The sequence below is a fragment of the Uloborus diversus genome, chromosome 4 (genome assembly GCF_026930045.1).
Source record: "Uloborus diversus isolate 005 chromosome 4, Udiv.v.3.1, whole genome shotgun sequence".
NCBI classification, from domain to species: Eukaryota; Metazoa; Arthropoda; class Arachnida; order Araneae; family Uloboridae; genus Uloborus; species Uloborus diversus.
The window spans coordinates 7559707-7582894 of record NC_072734.1 but is presented as its reverse complement, the minus strand read 5'-3'; the positions used below and the strand labels follow the sequence as shown (position 1 = coordinate 7582894).

At 36.0% G+C, this 23188-nt stretch overlaps 1 protein-coding gene across 1 annotated transcript in view; it reads left to right on the top strand.

Annotated features, from left to right (window-relative positions):
* The window catches only part of LOC129219796 (solute carrier family 2, facilitated glucose transporter member 1-like), a 67303-nt gene that overhangs the window by 19828 nt on the left and 24287 nt on the right, over positions 1-23188 (top strand). The window contains exons 4-7 of the mRNA XM_054854099.1: positions 1787-1894; positions 5902-5990; positions 6065-6163; positions 8764-8976. Coding sequence (XP_054710074.1) covers positions 1787-1894; positions 5902-5990; positions 6065-6163; positions 8764-8976 — 509 coding nt within the window. The remainder of the gene's footprint in view (positions 1-1786; positions 1895-5901; positions 5991-6064; positions 6164-8763; positions 8977-23188) is intronic.

The window sequence follows — 23188 nt, the reverse complement described above, 5'->3', positions numbered from 1 at the left end:
AAACGTAGTACACCCTAATTTCTTTCATTATTGCAAGAATTGCAGTATTAGGCAGTATGTTTCAATATAATATAGACGGCAATTTGTTTCAACATGATTGCGGCGAAAACTTTTAGCCAACACATAACATTACACTAAAAATGATCAGTTCCAAATGGGATAAAAGTTACTGAAAACTGTTATCTAAAACGAATTACTAATGCCCAAATAATTCATAACTAAAAGAGAAACAGTTCAATCTCTGCACCGTAGAAAAAAAAAAAAAAACTAATGAAAATCGTTTTCGTTTTAAAATAAATTTCGAGTGCCAAACTACAGATAATGCTGCCATCTAGCAACCATGCTGCCAAAAACTTCACCAAGCCCCCACAACAGTCACATGATACATCTGTGAACTAATTTTCATCATCAGCAAGAATGAGAAAGCTCGGTCTACTCCATAGACTAATAATAAGAATAGACTGAGCTATGGCAACCCTTTTGCTGCTCATAAACCAAACCATGTGACTGGTGGATATCCTAGCAACAGCGGACGTTGATCGTAGCAGACGATCAACGCCCGTGAGAAATAAAATAAATAGAATTGATGGAATGATCCTTTATGGAGGACGATTTGTAAATTTGTTATTCTAAGTTGTAAATATTTTGTTAATATAGTGAGTTTTTCGTTTAGATAGTATTGTGCATTTTCTTTAGTCAATTTCAATAATTCTCTAAGCAATTAAAGATGCAAGCGCCAAAAAAAGAATCGGCAAACGGTAAGATTTTTACCTACAATTTCAATTTAAGATACCGATTAGTACATTTTTGCGTTAATGCGATACGTTTACGCCATTACTTCACGCCAACGCTGACGTAGCAGTTCCAAATGAAATAAAAGTTACTGAAAACTGTGATCAAAAATAATTACTAATGTCAAAATAATGCATAACTAAAAGAAAAACAGTTCACTCTCTGCAACTGGGGAAAAAAATGATAATGAAGTCGAGTACCCAACTATAGATAATGTTGCCATCTAGCAACCATGATGCCAAAGTTTTCGCCAAGCCTCCCACCAGTCACATGATGTATCCATGAACCATTTTTTTTTCATCAGCAAGTCTGGGAAAGCTCGGTCTACTCCTATGATTAGTCTATGGTCTACTCTTATTATTAGTCTATGAGTATTTCATAAACTGTTACACTAATACCAGATGCATAAAAATGAAGATAAATTGTTCCGAGTTTTTATACGTAACTACTGTCTAACCACGGATTGTATGGAAAGGCAAACATCCGGTTTACACGCGGAAATGGAAACATGTATTTGTTTTCAGGGATGTCAGATTTTGCAGATGTATGCTAGCCTCTAAATTAAGCAGAGTCTCATTCAAATAAGCGGAATACGCGCATAAAATTTTCATTTTTCCCCTCATTCATATGGAGTCGCCTTAACTGGATGTTTGCCAATTCCATACAATCCGTGGTCAAACAGTACTTAAGCGTGCACATTCCGCACCAGCGCAGCCAGATATTCCTTCTGAAGGGGATTTTTGATCACAACAGTCCTTACACGTGTATTAAATACTGTATTAGGATTGGTAACAATGTTAAAACCAAGACTTCTGGGGGGGGGGTAGTTTTAAATTAGAAGTATTTACGATTTCTCTCACACAAAAGTTTTCAAGAAGAGTAAAACATTCCATTATTTCCAAATTTGCAGTAGCTTTGTGCAATACTCAGCCGACAATATAAATTGTTATAGCAGCGTTGATAATAAATCAGATAATAAAAATCTTCTTTTCAGCCCTTACTTGCGTACCTGCTGTGATGATGTTAGCTACGTTGCCTTTTTGCCCTGAAACGCCAAAATTTATTTACATGAACAAAGGAAATGAGGAAAGGGCAAGAGAAGGTCAGTAAACGAATGACACTTCAGTGTTACCTATCGAATTTTCTTTTTAATACAGTGAAACTTAGGGTAACTTCGATACCCAATTTCCCTGTTTGTCACTACCCCATAAACAATGTCAATACATTAATGCAGTGGCGTACCTAGCAAGGCTGACACCCGGGGCGGTTTTCTGTGCTGTCGTACTCCCCTCCCCCCTTCCCCATAAAGCAAAAGGAAAAATAATTAATTTGAATTTTGACATCTTGAATTCAAATTATGTTTTTCACAATCACGTGTTTTTTTGCTTGTGTGCAGGCATTTGTGTGTGTGTGTATGTGTGTGCGTGAGTATGTGCGTGTGCGTGAGTATGTGTGTGTGTGTGGGTATGTACGTGTGTGGATATGTGTGTGTAGATATGTGTGTGTGTGGGTATGTGTGTGTAGGCATGCGTGTGGGTATGTGTGTGTGTAGGCATGCGTGTGTGTATGTATGCGTGTAGGATATGGACGCAATCTGGAGAAGGTTTTCGCTAGAGGAGCAGCATCGTGAGGTGGTACTGCAGAGGGTGCTGGCGGGAAAATAAAATGATAGGACCTCAAAAACAGTCAAGTGAGAACAATAAGCAATCGCGGTTGCTCAAAAAAAAAAATGTTTAAATGTTTTACGAAAACATAAAATTTATACAATTTTCAGAAGCAACTACATTTGTGTTATTGCGAAATTTACGATGGGTTAATGTTTAAGAAAGACAAATAAAAAACTTTGAACGCTTTCTATATGACTTGCACTAGACGCATATGTTACTCCTAGACGCGTTTCGAGGTCTAAAAAGTAAGGGGGTATATGAAATTGACGATCCCTTAATTATTTTAAACATGACTCAAACACGTGGGAACCTAATAGGCTTCAGTTTTTTGGTTTTAGAGGAAGTCACTACTAGATCTAAGTTTCGACAATATGAAACTAATCCTGGATATAACATTCACTCCGTGACGTAGGGTGGGAGGTGAGGGGGTCCTGGGGAGCTTCCCTAGGAAAATTTTCAAAATTGTAGTCTTTAAAATGTATTTTAGCTTTAGATTTTTCAAAAACTTCCAATTCCACTTTGGGTGTTACCCCTAGATGGGTGTGAACCGGGGCGGACCCTCCCCCCCCATCCTCTCTCCCCCGTAGCGACGCCACTGATTAATGTTATGGGATCGATTAGCATGAAACTAAAGGAACATTCTCAAGGTATTTTATAGTTACCCGGAATTATGAGATAATAATTTCAAAAACCATTTACAATGACTGATTTACCTGGTTCGAAGTAAAGCAGCCCATACAGGGCAGTGTATTTTTGAACCATATAAGAAATGAGCGATAAAATTATTCATAGATGTGTTTTAAAGTTTAGCTGATGTATTTGGTGCAAGTTTATATCATCAGTTCAAATAGTCCGAATTAAAAAACTTATGTATTGGTCAATGCTGTTTGTATGTTTTTAAATTTAATAGAAAAATATTATTTTTCGAGTACAAAGTGCAAAATTTATTAGTGAGTTTTCAAAAATGGAATTTTAAATTAAACTGGTATGAAAATTTAAAGATCAATCAGACTGTGTTCAAAAAATATTAATCTTGCAGTGTCTTTTATAAAAAAAAAAAAAAAAAGGTATTAACAATACCAATAATCTCAGAATGTAGCCACAAACAATTCTATTATGAACTGTGGGACAATTTGGACTAAATTTTTCTTATTATTTCAGAAAAATAAATTAATAAGGGCTGTTAGTTAAAAGTTTGTTGATCAAGTGAAAGTTCTTGACTCGTAATATTTGTTAAGCAAAAATATTTTTTCGAATTTCTTTTTTAACTGGTGCTTCTATTTATTATTATTATTATTATTTTATGAAGTTTGCGTTCCACATGTGGGACACATTAGCGGACATCAGCTAAAGGTTCTTGATTCTAGCAATATGTCCTTCGAATCCGTTGTTGCAAATTTATTAAAACTATACTTGCTTTCCTACTAGCTATTTTTCAGGATTTGTTTCAGAAAGGAAGAAATAGTAGGCCATTCCACAGGAGATAAGACATTTTGTCCCACGTGACACATTACATTTCAAATCGAATTTTATGTTAAAAAATGAAATAAACATTTTTTTTTCTTAAGAAATCACACTACCACGTGTGATTTCTTAGACAAAAAAAAAAAAAATTTGCTTGTTTCACGGTTTGAAATTAATTTTAAATACGTCAAACGTTAGGGACAAAATGTTTGCCTTTTCGTGGAATGACTAAAAATGTATTTTGGTCGAAACGTATATCGGTAACATCAGTAATGTACCAAGGCCTACATATCTGAAAATATAACTGTGTTATACATTAAAAAGCGATTGTATGAATCTTTGCATCTATGCATCTATGTACGGCAAACGACAAGGAACCGACCTTCGAACCAGGTATCAATAGATTCGTAATTTTTTGGGCTACGTGTTTGGCTAAGTTGCATAATTATATGACATTAGCTAGCGGAGATATTAATTAAAGACTTTTTTCCCTCCTTCGTTAGTCCTCCGAAATTACTGGTACACAGTTCGTTTTGCCTTTCAACTTTTCTTCTTCTCCCGTCATTTCGTTTCAGGGCCATACAAAGCGCGTTTTTTGAACGATTTTGAATTACCTCGTCCTTTACGTTTGGGGAAAAGACCAGCCCGGACCTTGGAATCACTTAAGCGAAAGTGGGTCAAGTCAGAGGCATACGCGTCGAAAATTAGTCTACTGCCCATTAAATATTCTGCCACCGCAGGTGGTAAGGGGGTGCAAATTCCCCATGCAGCGCCGAAAATTAATGTACTGCCCATTAATTATTAGACTGCCGCAGACAGCGAGAAAGAGCGAAGCTCCCAAAGTACACCGCCAAAAGCGGTGCACATCAACTTGCCGCAGGCGAATTGCACGAGCCGCCTTGGGCGTCTAAATTAGTCACCCTGGCTGTTACTACTGTCCGACCATCGATTACATGGAAAGACTAATATCCGGTTTATAGGCGGAAATGGACGTATCTATTAGTTTATAGGGGTGTTAGTTGGTTTGTTTCAGATGTGCACTTTTGCCTCTCTATTATTTAGCCTTAGTTTTGTAAAAATGAAAATTTGCTCTCAGCAACATTTTTTTTTTAATCTGAAGTCTATTCTGTCATATTCTCACGGCAGAAATTAATTGCTTTATTTATTCACAACAAAGTTTTGAGCTTACCATTTTGCTTTTACGTTCCTGAACGAAATGAAAATATTTCATTTTATTTTTGTTGTTTCCATGGTAACTATTTTTGTCTTCCATTATTTTATTTTAGAGAATGCAATAAATGAGTAAGGCACTAGTGACATTATAAAACGTGTGAATCAAAATCCCATCGTTATTTTCCCATCTCACCTGCTAGATTCATTCACATGGAATAGTCTTTACTTGGCAGATTGCCAAATTACATACAATCCGCGGTCAAACAGTATCTTATATAATTAAAAACTGAGCGTATGTATCTATGTATGTCCACGTAACTTCTCCCGAACGCCAATGAACTGACCATCGAGCCAGGTATCGATGGATTCGTAATTTCCCGTCTTCATGTTTGGCTGTTTAACATAATCCTCCGATAATAATTAGCGGAGATATCAATCAAAAACTATTAATTATGACTCTTAGATTTCAAAATAAAATCCCTATATTTCGAATTCTTTCCTCCTTTCAAATTATTATTCAGTGCTTCATCTCAACTTTCCGCAACAATGCTTTTATTAAAATTTGTAGTTGTAGCGTGAAGAAAATCGTTAAATGAAAGATTTGTTGCACATTTTTTTTCTCGAATATAAACAAAAAATTTTTTTTGGTTTTTGTTCTGAGGCTTTTCCTGCAATCCGGGATTTTAAAATGTTTACTTTTTGGTTATTTTCCCGCAATTATTTTCGAGGTGCACCGTGCAAAGCCGGACGACGCAGCTAGTTATTACATAACGGCTGACTGACTATATGGTTTAATTGTTTTCAGCTTTGGAATGGCTTCGTGGAACGCACGAAATCGACAAAGAAATGGATTTGATGAAGTTGGAATTTCAAGAACTTCAGTCTGTTCCAAAGGTAGTTTCACATACTATTTTTTTCATGTTTTTTGCACTTGGGGGTAAAAAATGATCTATCTTTCAATATTTCAGGTTGAATTCTCACACTTCTTTAGAATAAAGTCTTTGTTCAGACCATTTCTCATATCCAACGTAGTGATGTTTTCGCAGCAGCTGTCGGGAATCAATGTGGTGAGTTAAAAGCAAACTTTCGTTCCGTACGTGCATTTTTATACCCGCTTAAATGTTGAAATGTACTGAACTGTGCGTGACTGATAAAGGCAAATAGTCATCGTGGAAATATACACCTTATATAATCTTCATCATCATATGGTTTCCAGTTGATAATTTCTGTAGTTATTCTTTCCAAATACCGTAGCAGTAAAGGGACAGCCCTCCTAAAAATACTGTTAGGGGTTCCGGTGCAGCTTCAACTTTCTTGAAAGGACGACACAGTTCTTGAGAAAAACGTAGGAAATTTTTTTACACTATGTACAGAAAAGATCGTTAACAACTGCTAAATTAATCATCAGCAATTAAGCAAATACCAATCAGCACCGTAAACTCAACGGTTACGCACGTATTTACATCCAAATACTAAAAACAACACAGCGAAATGCCTCGCAATAAACAGAGCTAATACAGATAAATAAATACCTTTGTGCTGAACAGTAAAATAAGACAAACAACGTTAGAAAAAGTACAAATTTGCCAATTACACCTTTTTTCGGATGTCTTTTCATCCATAGCTCATTATTTTTTGCATTGAAAAAGGCATTCCCTGTAACGCCGAAATACGTGTCTGCTGTAATTTGCAAATTTGTGCTTTTTCTAACGTTATTTGTCTTACTTTAGAGCTAATACACTCAGTGCAAATTCTCAATCGAAACTGACTTTTTATCATGCGGCGCGGCTTATTTATAGACATCGAAAGAGAACTCTCAAATATTCCACAAGATTCCCGAAAATCGTAGACCGTTATTTTATTTCTTTCCAGAATGAAATAATTCAGAAATGAGGGGTCCGTATACTTTAGCCGAATGTACGGGGGTTGTATATTCATTACAAGAAACTATTTACAGGTTACGTTACTACAACAATTTTAGATGAAAGATAATTTATTAAACGCCTAATTTAGCTAGATTACGACAAATTAATCACAAAAAATAATTACTATTTACAGAATTTGTAACAATACTTTTAGGGAGTCATCTTCCCCAAAGTGTTTTGCTCAGAAAAAATGTATTGAATTTTCGTATTAAGGGAAGGGCATAATTTTCATACCGCCCTTCAATCCACTCCTCAAAATGGGTGTCTTAACAAAGAATACGTAAAGATGTAACAAAGGTACATCCAGTTAACACTTAGAGCTGAAAATCGGGAAAAAAAAGCTAGAAAGTTGCCAGCTGAAACAATTCTATCACTCTAGGAGGTTTTGAAGCGCTTGTTTTATAGGAATTGGCAGGCAGGTGACCAGTTAATACGAATTTATCCGACTAAGGAGGGAAAGTGAAAAATATGACTCGCCTGCTTTGTTTATTTCAATGATGCTTCTGTTTAAGCCTTGGTTTCCTAGAAGCAAACACGTCGATCGTCGGCGTCGCTCCACGCCGAGGTGAAAACTTGATTCTTCTGCGCATGCGCGCCCGAGCTAAATCGTCGTTGTGAATGGCCACGCCGGAATCCACTTGACTTTGATTTCAGCGTCACAGCGAGGAGCGACGTCAAAGATCGGTGATTCGCTTCTAGGAAACCAATGCTTAACTAGAAAATTGCCCGTCAAGATATGACGGGTGAAAATTGCTCTTACATTTGATCGAAGCATCTGCCTGTTCGATGATATTTTGATAGTTGAAATTTTAACCCTAACTGCAGTGGATTAAACCTATACTCCAGTAGATAGCGTTCATTGTTGACCATTTTTTCGTTTGTTCATTACCCTAAAATGACACAAACTTACCTTACCGGATCTAGTACAGCCTCGTGAAAATCAAGCATTTTCATGTATGTTAAACATTATCAAAACATATTATCAAATAATCATGCCTAAGGCCCCTATATATACGAGCCGACGCATCAGCTTAAGATCAGCCTTTTTGGATCGGAGCGCGTGGTTGAGTGGTTGTCTTTTCTGGCGAGTTATCGCGTTCGTGATTATTCACTGTAAGCAATTATTAGCGGCACGTGAATTGTTTATAAAATAAAATACTATTTTCTGCAAATTCGGCGAAATCTGAAACTTTGCTGTGGTAACCCAAGCAGTGCAACAATGAAGAATCCGATCCAAAATGGCTAAACTTAAGCTGATGGCGTCGGCCTATCTATATAGCGGCTCTAATCATGCCGTCACCCGAGTTTCATTGTTGATGACGTCAGGAGCGTTACTCGATCATCCGCTATTACATATCAGAGGATTAAGAGGCAAACACAGATCTATAACGGCATACTAGCATCCCTAAAAACTAAAAGATGCTTCCATTTCCGCTTGTAAACCTCACGTTCGCCTTTTTATCTGACCAGCGCGGCCAGGGCCTGATTACCGCACAGGCCTACTAGGCCTGGGCCCGGGGCCCCCTCTTCCTAAGGAGCCACAAAATAATTAAAGAATTATGCATAGCATTACAACTATACAAAAAATACACACATTTTTAAAATAATAGCCTTCAGGGGGCCTGCAAATTATTGTGGGCCTTGGGCCTCACTTTTAGTTAGTCGGGCCCTGAACAAGCGGTCGAACAATAAATGCTGATTAGATGATTTCATGTTCACAACGCCTATTCTGTCATTTTTAGGTATTTTACTACTCCACGGACATCTTCTTGAAAGCAGGACTGGATCGAGAGAAAGCGACGTATGTAACTTTAGGCACCGGAGTCATTAACGTTTTAATGACAGTCCTCAGCATGGGAATCATTGAAAAAGCTGGCCGAAAAACGTTGCTATTGGTGGGACTAGGCGGTCTGTGTTTAGTCACAGTGATGATGACAATTTTCTTGTACTTTTCAGTAAGTGTTTGTGGTATATCTACACTGAATTAAAGTCACTTGTCTCCGCAGGTGACAAAATTTTGCCGCTTAATCTCTCTGAGAAAAATCTGGTAAAGGGTATTTCTACGTGCAGTAAATTACCGCCCAATATTGTGTTTATTGGGCCGGTAATTTACTGAATATACCATGCCTTGCCTTCAATACTCGAGTTGAACCGAACCATTGCTTCGGTCACTCGTCTGGTCTGCGCTAATTCTATATTAGCTACCAGTTTGTTGGGCACTCTTGGCTCCCCCTTAAGAGGTTTTCCATCTCCAGCTCAGTCACTTTCTTGTGCCGGGCTGATGAGTGCTAATAAGCACGAAATTGCAGTCCTCAGCTGGAAATGACTGAGCTGGCGGTGTATTTCAGGTATTTCTATGCATCTACGGTTAATCACGTGACAGCAATGACGTTAGCGGTTACTAACCGGTTATTCACGAACCAATGCTTCATCGAACGCTTTTGGTTGATCACCGGTTACTTGGGCAGACATGGCGCAGACGAATAACACGCAGGTGAAAATTACTTATAATTGGTCAAAAATGTCACGTGGTTCCATCAACCAATCAACCTGCTTAAGTTGCAGTTGACAGGTAGACATCGGAAGCAACCAGTTAATCGGTAGCTCTCAAGAACGCTGCGGTTAGCAACTGGTTACTCATCGTCGACCGGTGAGGTTCGTCGAACGCAAGCTATGCTGGTAACGACGGGCGCTCCAACTGGAGATCATGGATGGTCGCTGTGATTCAACGAAAATCGTTCCATAATCGACAAATGTTGCATGATGATTTGGTAAATTTATAGACAATACCACAACAGCTTAATTACCTTTTCTTTAATGATGCCTAAGGTCTCCTTTTGTGCACCTGATCGTATTTTATTATCCCGTGAAGTACGTAGTTTCATTCGGTAAATTTGTAATTTCCACCCCGCACAAAAATTTAAGTTTGGAGCGCCTCTGTTAGTAAACCTTTTTAAATTCATGCCGGAGACCAGGGCCCGGTTAAGATATCAAGGGGCCCTAGGCCAAATACTTTTTAGGGACCCCTGTAAACAAACTTTATAACTTTAGCTGTTGGCTGAAACAGTTTTAGCCATAGACTAAAGTAATTTCAGCCATTAAGGGGCCCCAAAATATTGTGGGCCGTAGGCCAGGGCCTAGTTGGTCTATTCAGTAATCAAGATCTGCCGGATTAACTCATTAATAAGAAGAAACACTTATTGTCATTGAAAATATGAGAAAAGAATTAAACGCTGTAACATTTACAGCCCCTCCGATTTTCTTCAAATCAGACTGATGCAATTCTGAAAGCACGGCATCAATAACCAGTGCGGATTTTGATCAAAGACTTCATTGATATCCCAGATAAGTCACATGGGCTCAGCCAGACTAGCTAAATGACGTTTTGTGACTCACAGGTTACTCTTCTCAAATCAGACATGGCATCAATACGCAGTTGGAGACATTTACCGTGTTGGCCCAGATGAGTCCCATGGCCTCAACCTGAGCAGCTTAATGGTGTTCCACAACTCACGGGATACTCTTCCCAAAGCAGACCAAGCAGCAATACAGTTTCTTTTGGAGACATTTAGCTTGCTGTATGTCCTAGTTGAGTCACAGGGCCTCTACCTGATCAGCTAAAGGGCGTTTTGCGACTCACGGGTTACTCTTCTCAAATCAGACCTGGCACCAATACAGTTTCTGTTGGAGACATTTAGCTTGCTGTATGTCCTAGTTGAGTCACAGGGCCTCTACCTGATCAGCTTAATGGTGTTCCATCACGACTCACGGGTTAATCTTCCCAAATCCGACCTGGCACCAATACAGTTTCTGTTGGAGACATTTAGCTTGCTGTTTGTCCCAGTTGAGTCATAGGGCCTCTACCTGATCAGCTTAAAGGTGTTTCACGGCTCCCGGGTTACTCCACCCAAATCAGATGTGGCTCCAATACAGCTGCAGTCGAAGACATTTGGCTTCCTTGATGACACAGATGAGTCACATAGTCTCAACTAGAGCCGCTGTATAGATAGGCCGCGCATCAGCTTAAGTTTAGCCATTTTGTATCGGAATTTTCATAGTTGCATTGCTAGGGTTACCACATTAAAGTTTCGGATTTCGCCAAATTTGTCGAAAATAATATTTTATTTAATAAACAAGTCACGTGCCACTAATAATTGCTCATAGTGAACAATCACCAAACGTGATAACTCGCCAGAAAGGCAGCCACTCAAACACGCGCTCCGATCCAAAATGGCTAATCTTAAGCTGATGCGTCGGCTCGTATATATAGGGGCCTTAGCCTCAACCTGATCAGATTTCTGGTACCTCCCGGGTTTATCTCTCCTCAAATCAGACGAAGGAAGCCTACATTGTTCAAACCCCGAACTTTCAAAGGGACAGCTCCCCCCCCCCCCCGCAAGATTGCTTCGATGCCCCAGATGAGTCACATGGCCTCAATCTAAACACTTTATAGGTGCTTCCAGGGCTACTCTTCCTAAATCAGGATGGTTATTACTTTTGAAAAGACGGCTTTCATCCCCAGTATGGACTTGGGTCATTGAAATGAAGCTGGGACACAAAGCGAAACCCACGTGATAACAGGCCAGACAACTCCCCTCCCCCCCGCTTCGTTACGGCACCAGTCGTCGATCTATGAATTTGGCTCGAAACTTTGAAAACAGTGCAGTTTACAAGGTAACAGTAGTGCTGCTTGCTCTGACTGAAATAGATGAAATAGGAAATATGTAACTTCGGATGCACATTCTTGAACACAATACTGTTGGATTTATCTCATCCTTTAAACGTACCGGAAAGTAGAAGCAATTAATATATATATATATATATATATATATATATATATATATATATATATATATATATATATATATATATATATATATATATATATATATATATATATATATATATTAAGTCTTGTAAGTGTCTGAGTGTCTGCTGAGTGAAAGTGAGTCAGCGATTTGCGCTACCGAACAACCTGCATGCGAAGAAAAAAAATCGGGCGCCTCATGGAATAAATTTTAAAGTTCAGAGGTAAGTACTTTTCTCAGATAAATAAATTAACATTTTACGCATTAGAGTTCATGCAGTTATGGTTACTTAACTTTTCCTCTATTAAACAAACAATTGTCAGTTTCCTTTCTGATATCTTTGTCTGTAATTTGTAATTTCAGCATACTACTTTAATATTTGAAACGGTTAACTTGCAACTTTTTATTTCTTTATTTTTTCAACCTTGTACACGCATTTATTCGAAATGGATTTTCCAAGCTGACAATATACATTAGGGTGTCCCGAAAAAATTTTTTTTCGTTTTTCTTAATGCAAGACCTCTCAAAATTTGCGAAATCGATCGTAAATTACAAAAATAATTTAAGAAATAGAATAAAACTATATCTTCAGGGCTCTACCGATCGTCAAAGTTTTGAAAAATTGTCATTTTTATGGCAACTGAAAAAGAAGTACTGTGAATAAAGTTATAAATTTACTGTGAAATAAAAGCTCGACAGCTGAAATAAAAAGAACGTGATTCGTAATATCAACACGAACAGAAAAAAAAAAACATATGGTGATTACTACTGTAAATGCCTATATGGGAATAACCCCCATTTCCGCAGTAGAATCGTCCACGAAGCTTGGCGCCACGTCTCGATTTGCATGCAACAATATGTTACTGACGACTTCGACTTTGTTTGGTTTCAACTTGCTAATTCCTTTTACTTGTTTCGAGGACTTTCTTGGCTTGACTCACGGGTGTTTTCTTCGTAGCCAAAGTAATTTTAATGCTATAAAAGTACAGTTGCAATTGTTAGTGTTATATGCCGATTCTGTTAGTTTTAAGTAATGAGTTCGAGACGTAGTGAGACTACTTGTGCTATACTCGGACCCTACAAGGAACTTGATGATCGGCAGCTACCTACTGTAAAAGACGTCATAAAATTTATTTTATCTGTCAGGAGCGAACAGAAATGTATGCATAATGGAAAGGACCCTTCCAGTTCAGATATATATACAATTGTTTCTGAAAAAATCAACAGTATTTGGACAAAAGCTTCAATTCCAATCGTAACTAAGGAACGAGTAATTCAATTATTAAAATTCTATCTCGAAAAGTACGTCAATTTGAAACGATACCCCAGAAACAAACGAAGTGATAGTTTTGAAAATAAACTGAAGTGCTTTTTAGAGTCATCTGAGAAGTTCTTCGACGTTGCGGCTTGTAAGTGCCCTGTATTTGAGTCTTTTTCGTGTTTCAAACCTAAAAAAGTTCCCATCAATGAGAGAAGTTTCTTGTTGGATCAAAGAAATGACAGGAAAATGGTGATAAGAGGTGTCGATAAGAAAGAAACAGCTAGATTAATGAAATAACAGCAGAGAAAACTTGAAAAGGCAGCAAAAAAGTCTTCTACTGAAAATAACGATTCTGTCTCAGCAAATTTTGATGACGATTCGATGCGTGAATTTTCTCCAGAAACGTATCCCATAACAGAGACGAATACGGCCTCTACAGGGACACCATCAACTTCAACGACAAATAGGAATACACTGATCTTGCCAACAGTTGCTAAGGTCTGTGATAGATACAGTTTGTCGACGCGATTTGCTGCTGCTGTTGCTTCTGCAGTTTTAGCTGATGTCGGCTTGGTTTCAAAAGAAGATTTAACTCTAGGTGTTGATAAAAACAAAATCCACAGAGCTGTAGCTAAAGCTCGGAAAGAAGCTTCCAAAGATATTGGAAGTATTGTTATAAAAAGCATTTACTTTGATGGACGTAAAGACAAGACTCTGATAAATGAGAAAATAGGAGCTCGTTACCATCGCAAAGAAATTTTAGAAGAGCACATCTCAATTTTAGCAGAACCCGGATCAATTTATTTGGGACACACAACGCCAAGTCGTGGCACTGCAAAGGCAATTCTAACTTCGATTACAGCTCTATTAGAAGGTCAATGCTTGAATTTAGAAGACGTGATTTGCGTTGGATGTGACGGAACTGCAATAAACACCGGTTGGAAGGGTGGCGTGATTCAATATTTAGAGAATTATTTGGAAAGACCATTGCAATGGTGTGTGTGTATGCTTCATGCCAACGAATTACCCCTTCGTCATTTATTCTTGACCTTAGATGGTTGCATTTTGGGTCCTAAAGAATATTCCGGACCTATTGGAAAACAGTTAGCTGGTTGTGAAAATAAAATGACATTTTTTTTTTGCGCGGTGGATGATAATTTGCCTAATTTGCCGAAAAATGTGGTTGATGAACTAAGCACGGATCAAAAATATCTTTATGAGATTTGTCAAGCTGTATCAACTGGTTTCTGTAGTCCTGAGCTGGCAAATCGCCAACCTGGAAAAATGGCGCACTCGAGATGGTTTACTTCTGCTAATCGTATACTCGGACTTTATGTAAGTACTCTTAATCCAACAGAAAATTTGCGATTACTTGTTAACTACGTGGTTAAAGTGTACGCTCCAGTTTGGTTCTTAATCAAGCAAAAGTCATCTTTTAAGGAAGCAGCCAAACATCTTTTTCAAATGATTGTGTATTCTCGATTTTTACCTGAAAACTTGAAATCTGTTGTGTATTCTGTTATCGAAAGAAATGCTTTTTTTTTGCGCACCCAGAAAACCTGCTGGTCAGTATGTTGTTTGATGATAGGGAGCACATTCGGGAGTTAGCATTATGAAGAATAAAAAAAGCTAGAGAGGCTGAAAGTAGCACTAAACGCAGAATATTTAAAACACCAAAAATTAACTTCTCTGCTAAAGATTATACGGAAATAATTGTCTGGCAAGAGTGTCAGGTTACAGCACCACCGGTTCTTCGACATATTTCTAACGAGAACCTTCAAATTATGGCAAAAGATAATAGCTTGGAAATCGTTGACTTTCCTTGCCACTCACAATCTGTGGAAAGATGTGTTAAACTAATAACACAGGCTTCACAAAGTGTTACTAACACTACTTCTAGAGATGACTTCGTTAGAACCAGGTTGCAATCTCGCGCAGAAATGCCAAATTTTGGACACAAAAATAAGTTTAAATTCTAAACTTTTGTCATTATTTATAAACTGTAGTTTGTTTATTTTGTTTTCTTGTGCTTTGTTTCATTAGTTTCTTAAATAAAATGCTTTCTAAACTTTATTTTTGTATTTTTTAAATCATATCGTTTAAGTCTGTCAAAAATGTGAAATATGCAAAACTTCAAAGAGCGGTAGAGCCCTCAAGATGACACGCAATTCCATTTTTTTTACCTTTTTCGTGATCTGTGAAAAATTTCGCAAATTTTGACACCTCTTGTGATAGTGTAGCTCAAATTTATTTTTTTCTCATATATGGACGGGACACCCTAATATACATGTCAAAATTTTCTGCGAATATAGGGTCTGGTGGGGTAAAGTGGTCATAAAATCGTAGGTTTTCAACTTTGGTGGATAATAAATACAACAAATTATTTAAACACTTCAACTTTTTTTGTTGTTATTTTTACATTGCATTATTAAAGAACACAGTCCATTGAAGTTTAGAAAAAAATATTTTAATTTAATTAGTTTTATAACACTTTTTTTTCCCTTTGTATTTATGACCACTTTACCCCATGGGAGGGGGGGGAAAGTGGTCATAGCCTGGGGTAAAGTGGTCATAGTTAAAAATAAATGCAAAACCATATTAAGGTATCCGACTAGGTTCGGAGCAGTTTTTTTTTTAAAAACACTATTATGAAATAATAATGTTTTTTTAGAAGCAGAATGATCTTAAAACATGTATTTTGCTTAAAAATAAACCATAATATCAATAGTTTTTTTAAATGGGTGATTTTTTGGCAAAAATGACTGAAAATTAGCAGTTAGGAGAAACACTGTATTAATAAAAAATTAACTAGCTATAAACAATTTGCTTAGATTTTTTCACATTTATAAATATTACACATAAAACAGACCGCAGGTTAAGAAATATTTCAAGAATTTTAAGGTTTATGACAAATTACGTGACTTTATCTTTAAATTTCTCAAAAATTTGTCACCTTTTTTCGGTAAAAAAGCTATAAATCAAAAAATATTTCATCATTTACATAATCTGTGGTCTGTTCCACTCACAAGTACTTACAAGACAGGCATGCCAAATTTCATGCTTGAATACTGAATAGAATTTGCAAAATCATGTTTTTCCGTAGCCAGTATCGAGAAATAATTGCATTCTTCAAAAAACGTAAGTAAAGATTCGACTTAACACGCGTTATACTGCAGACACTTAGTATTCAAATGCTTATAACGTGAGTTCTAATTCGCGTAGATTATAAAACCAAAATGTTTCATGATCTTAAAGAATGGGGCTGTTGAATAAAACTAGTTTGAGAAAAAGTGAATTTTGGTCGAAAATCGCCTTTTCAACGTAGTCGGATACCTTAAATAACCCTAATATTTGTATATTTCAGTTATTTTTATGGTTACAAGTATATGCACTAATATATGTGTGTATACACCAGTATATACGTGTCATGTAAACATGAGTAAACACGTTCATATATGAGTAGATACATGTGTACATCAGCTACATGCATGCACGTACCTACTCAAGTATATACGTGCATACACGAGTATATAAGCATGTATACGTGATTACCTAAAGGAGTGTTGACGTATCTACACGAGTATATATGTGTCATGTTTATATACGTGTCACGTGTATATATGCGTATAAATGAACGTCATATGTATGTATGCACTTATATCTCGAGTATACACGTGCATACCTGAATATATACGTGTATAGTAGACGTATATACGCATATATGTACAGGTGTACATGTGGGTACATACACAAGTGTACATAAATGTATATACGGATATACACGAGTTAATTCCTGGATGTATCCAGTGCGTGTTTGTACGTATCTACTCACGTATATACATGTATATATGGAAGCACGAGTATATACGTATGTATACGCGTAAAACACAATTATATACCTGAAAAGGACGTATATACGTACACTTACGTGTATACACCAGTACATATATGTATACACGAGCATATACGCTTATATACATGTATGCCTACAGAGTGAATCCAAGCTCTGGAGCAAGAATTTAAGTGGTGTGAGAGGGGAGGATAAAATGCAAAGAATAATAAGGAGCTTATGGTCGCTGACGCGCTACATGCACCCAAAGCCAGAAATTGATGGATGCAAAACAGGTCACAAATTTTTTACACAAAGATGATTTTCCTCAAAATTTTAGTTTTCAGAAATATTTAGAGCACTTGTTAAAAGTTACGGCCCGTAGTAGTTCGAATACACGCATCGCAGCAAAGGCGCAGCGACGAATGAAAGTTTTTCAAAAATCTCGTTATTAAAACAGAGACGTCTTTGTGATTACGACGCCTGTATTACAGCTACAGGCCACAAATTTCTTCAATCGCTTTAAAACTTTCTTACGACCTAAAATATTGTGTAAAATTGTCTTAGTGTAACAAATTTGTGACCTGTTTTGTATCCATCAGTCTTTGGCTTTGCGTGCATGTAGTGCGTCAGCATTGTGTTTGTGACCATACGTTCCTTATGATTCTTCCTTTTTATCCTCCCCTCTAACACCTTTTAAAAATTTTCCCAAGAGTTTAAACTCACCCTGTATACTTGTATATCGTATGCTTGTATGTAAGTGTCTACTCGAGTACGTAAGTGTACAAACGTGTCTACCTGAGTATATATGTGTTCGTATACATACGAGTAAGAGCAAGTATATACGTGTGTAGTCGAATGTATATCTGCATAGATAAAAAATACCCATATCGCAGATACCCGTATACGTATTTACTGATGCATTTATGTGAATACGTTTATGTACGCGCCTACACGAGTATATGCGTATGCATACGTATATACTCGTATATTTAACCCTACTTACTGTAAAAGCAATACATATTAAGTGAAATTAATATTTAATTTATATCTGCTTTATACTTAACTATTAAGTGACATTAGGAGAACAATATTCGTTAAGCCTAATATTATGACCACTTTACCCCATCTTACTGAAATTGTTCTAAAAAATTATCTAAAATATATTCAGCTAACTGCTAATGAGTAAGCGATAAGCGATCTTAAGACATGTAGGGAGCTTCCTGTGCCGCCAATCTGTTCATAATTCTAACAAACAAAATTTCCCAAAGAAGTTAAAAGAGGGTGTTTAGATTTTTAAAATTTTCATATTTGGGTCATTCCATGTCAAGTGATCCAAAATTTGGGAAATTTTTTCCCTCACCCTTTTGTATTTCTTTGAAATTTGGCTCATCGATTGTACCCTTTGAGGTAATCAAAAGTCCAAATTTTTAGATTTTTATCTCTATTATTTTTTTATTTATGACACTTTGATTTTTCGAAAAACCCGCTTTTTTTCATGGATGCTTGAACATAAAATGGACGATAACTCAGCACCAAATATAGATAGAAAGATTTGGTAAAAAGCATTTAAAGTACATTAGTTGCTGTTTAATGGGATATGCAACATGACTAATTTCAAAAAAAATTATAATTTTTAAAAAATGAAATTTAAATTTTAAATTTGAATTTCTCAAAAAAGATCTAATGAATTTTTTTTTAAAAATTCTCAAAAATTTTTGTGTATTTTATCTTCATTTGTGCAAAGTTTCAAGTTGGGATCTCAATGGGATCATATTTTTATGAATTTTGAAATAAAATTTGACTTATGAAATAATGACATTTTTCAGATTCTAACTAGTTAAAAATGGGATTCTCTCACTGGGGATGGTCTAGTAAGTAGTAATTGATCATAACTATGCTTGAAATGAGCTGACGTGAATTTCTAAATTGGCAAGCACCCCCCCCCCCCCGCGCCACCACTTTTATTATAATTTTTTTTCAAAACTATTTTTAAAATGTAAAAAATAAATAAATAAATAAAACAAAACAAAATGAATAGAAAACATTAAAAGCTGGTAAATGTTCTTCTTTAAAGCAAGACAAAGTACATTACCCCCCCCCCCCCCCCACATTCACTCACACATACGATTAACACTATACTAGTATCACGCTTCATCTGATGCTTTTTTTTTTTTTTTCAGACCAAGTGTTTCTTTTTCAGTCCGAACTTCACAAAGTGTACTTGATTATTTCACTATCTGATAAGGAAAGTTATGATTCATTTCGTTCCTTACCCCTGCACCAACTTTCAATTTTGGATGGAGGAAAAAAATAGTTTTCCTCAAGATCACAGCAAAATAGGAGTGTTTCCCCCCGTGTTGTTTCATTCTTTTTACACTAAACTAAAAATAAATCTAAGTATCAGGTCATATGTCTGTCAGCATAAAACTAACTGTCTTTCTATAACATATGGAGTGCAGCTGTTTTTTCTTTTATTTAATGCTAGTTTTCTTTTAATTTCACTTGTAAACGAGAGCAATGCAGCGAGATCTATTTATACATACATTAAAAGCAGTTATAGATCAAACAAATTTTGCTAATTTGAGCATAACCTTCCATGTTGTTATGTTTCATTCCAGATTGCCCCCTCCTCCTACCGTCCCACTTTCCGAAAGAAAAAAAATCTGCAAATGAGTGGTTCTCTTCAGTTTTCTGAATTTTATTTTTTATGACCCCCCCCCCCCCCCCCATTTATAAGCTTTAGTCACTACTGATGTTTAGCAGCGTGTGTCCCAGTTTATTAATAACTCTTACGTGCCGACTTTTTTTCTAAATACAGTTTTGAAAAAAACAACAACGATAAAAAGTGGTTGTGTGACGGAGGGGGGGGGGGGGGGTACTAATCTACAAAGTCATGTCAGTTCATATCAAGCATAGTCATGATCAATTACTACTTACTAGACCATCCCCAGTAAAAGAACCCCATATTTAACTGGTTAGAATCGGAAAAATGTCATTATTTCATAAGTCAAATTTTATTTAAAAATTCATAAAAATATGATCTCATTGAGATCCCAACTTGAAACTTTGCACAAATAAAGATAAAATACAAACAAATTTTTGAGAATTTTTTAAAAAAAATTCATTATACCTTTTCTGAGAAATATAAATTTAAAATTTAAATTTTATTTTTTTTAAATTAAAATTTTTCTGGAATTAATCATGTTGCATATCCCATTAAACAGCAACTAATGTACTTTAAAATGCTTTTTACCAAATCTTTCTATCTATATTTGGTGCTGAGTTATCGTCCATTTTATGTTCAAGCATCCATGAAAAAAAGCGGGTTTTTCGAAAAATCAAAGTGTCATAAATTAAAAAATAATAGAGATAAAAATCTAAAAATTTGGACTTTTGATTACCTCAAAGGGTACAATCGATGAGCCAAATTTCAAAGAAATACAAAAAGGTGAGGGGAAAAACTTTGGATCACTTGACATGGAAATGACCCATTTACACAAAATATTTTTTTTTTACCAAATAAAATTTTGCCAGTTTTGAAATTTTGTATTCAAAATGTAGTTTCTAACTCACCGAACCTAAAATAAAATTTTCACATTCATTCGAACATTTATTGCCAAGCTATAGTCATTTATTTGACGTATGACCACTTTACCCCATTGACCACTTTCCCCCACCAGACCCTACTTGTTGCTATCAGAAGCAACGTAACTTGGTGTTGATATTCAGTTAATATGTAAACAAGTTTATTGAAACAGGCTTTTAACTGAACTAATCTTATATTTTCGGTTTCGATTAAATTGTTTCTTACGCTAGCATGTGTTATTTTGATCAAAAAACATCCTTGATGGACTTCCGTAGTTCTGAGGTAAGAAGATTAGCTTTGAACGCCGGAGGTCGTGGGTTCGATACTCAAACATTTTACCCAAACTACGCCCCTGCAATGTTATTCAAACAAGCTGGTTCTGTGCGCAAATTAAAAAAAATATGTTTTTTTTTTTTTTTTTTTTTTTTGCACTGTTGTCTTTAAGTTTTATGATATTTATGTAGAAATTGTGGTTGAGTTAACGGTATCCATGATTTCTGGGCTTGCGAAAGATTACTTTTGAGCAGTGGATACGCAACGTGTTTTCGCCAAATGCTCTATGCTTGTTTGTTATGCTCAAAAAGGCAAAATGTCTTGAACTATATAATTTTTGAACTCCTTGGGTTTTCTGTTAATAAGCTTTCAGGAACTCTGAAACTGTAACATAAATTGAATTAAGGGGCTATCCATAAAGGATGTTACAAAATTTTGAACAAATCCCCCCCCCCTCCTTGTTACATGTAACGCTGTTCAACACGAGCATATTGTTATAAACAACGCGTGATGTCACACTTCTTGTTATCCTCTCCCTCCCCCCCCTGTCACAAAAATGTCACACTGAATTCCTAAAAGAGCCTACTCAGCAAAATGTTGATCTAAATTTAACATATATGAAGTTTTAAGTATTGAAGAAAGTTGTAAAAATGGTCATTCTATGAGAAGTTTTTTGAAAAAGGTTACTTTGTCATCAATTAATGCTCTTTAAAATAATTTTTCAAAAGCCTAAAATGATGAACTATTAAAGCCCCCCCCCCCCCCACCACCACACACAAGAATCATTAGCAGCAGAAAAAGCTGAAAATGGAAAAGTAGCCAAATTCTAAAAAAAAAGGCTGCTTTGATATTGAATACATTTTTTTGATGTACAACATACAGTATTCATGATGTTGTATAATTCATTCTTTAATTAACGTTTTTCAAGTTGAATTCCTGTGTAATTTTTCGAGAGTGCTCACCGAAGGGGGGAGGGGTAGGAATCATAGTCTCATAATAATGATAGCTTTTCAACGGCTATAGTTATAAATAACTGTGCCCTTGAAATTTTAAGGGAGATGGGGGAGATGTTTATGGGGTATTTTTCTTGAAGTTTTCATAATTGAAGGAGGTAGGGCACCGTTTACTTTGGGAGATGGCACCCAAACATTCATGTCTTTTTAAAAGTATAAATTTGCTAAGCTAAGATAACATTAATAATCTGGTATTATGTATTTTAATTTGATGTTATGTCTTTGAAACATATTGCAGTTATGTTTCCCATTTACTTTAGTAAAAATGTTTATTTATATTTTAAATTTTCATTTTATTCTTATTCAAATACAATGGTAAAATTATTTTTTGTTTTGATGTAATTGTAAAATGAAAATTCATTTATTTATTTGAATACTTCTTAAGACTTAATGTTTCAATACAATATACGAGTAGTTAAAATGCGTTTAGTGTTAAAAAAATTTTTAAATAAAATAAAACTACGTTTATATATCACTTCGTTTTTACAAGATTGTAAAATAAAATCGTGTTTAGTTATTTGAATACTTTGTAAGACTTATAAATGTTTTTATGTGAAATACTATGAATTAAGCTCATTGTATTTTTTAATGTATGATTATTTGTTCCTTTTTATGTTTTCAAATGAAAAAGTAGAAGTTTTAATGCTACTAAAATAATAGAAGACAATAATAAATAAACCAAATAGTTTAATTAAACCAAAATACTAATCGAAGCGCTCACTTCCCAATATCATCGTGGATCGACGAATGATGACGTCATTTGCTAGTTGGATGGCCTTCCTATCTCGAAGGCCTCGCACCAAGAAGCTTGCTTGATGTCCCAGATGAGTCACAAGGCTTCAACTTGATCAGCTACGGAAATAACGAAGGATTTGGTGGGACTCAGCACGTACCACAGGGATGATACCACTCATTACGGTCTAAAAATAGTCACTAATTGCTTCTTCTGGTTGTTCATATGGGAAATCAATTCCATAGAAACTTTGCATATCCAGAAACTCATAACATTGCTCCTAGACTAGGTAATTGATCTCGAGGAGTATATCGTATTCTTTACTGATAATAAAGCTGAATGTCTCTCTGTCTGTCAGGATCTCTGTCCGGACTCTGTCAGGATCTCTGTAACGCGCATAGCGCGTAGACCGTTCTGCCGCGTTTCATGAAATTTGGAACATAGTTTGTAGCTTGGGGGTGTGCACTTCGAAGCGATTTTTCGATAATTCGATGTGGTCCTTTTTCTATTCCAATTTTAAGAACAAAAATATCGAATGATGAGTAAATTACGAAATTACCATAACGTGGAACCGTAACATGAGCACAAGCCAATTGACGAGATACGAAATTATTATAACGTGGAACAGTAACATGGGTACAAGCCAATTGGCGAGAAAATT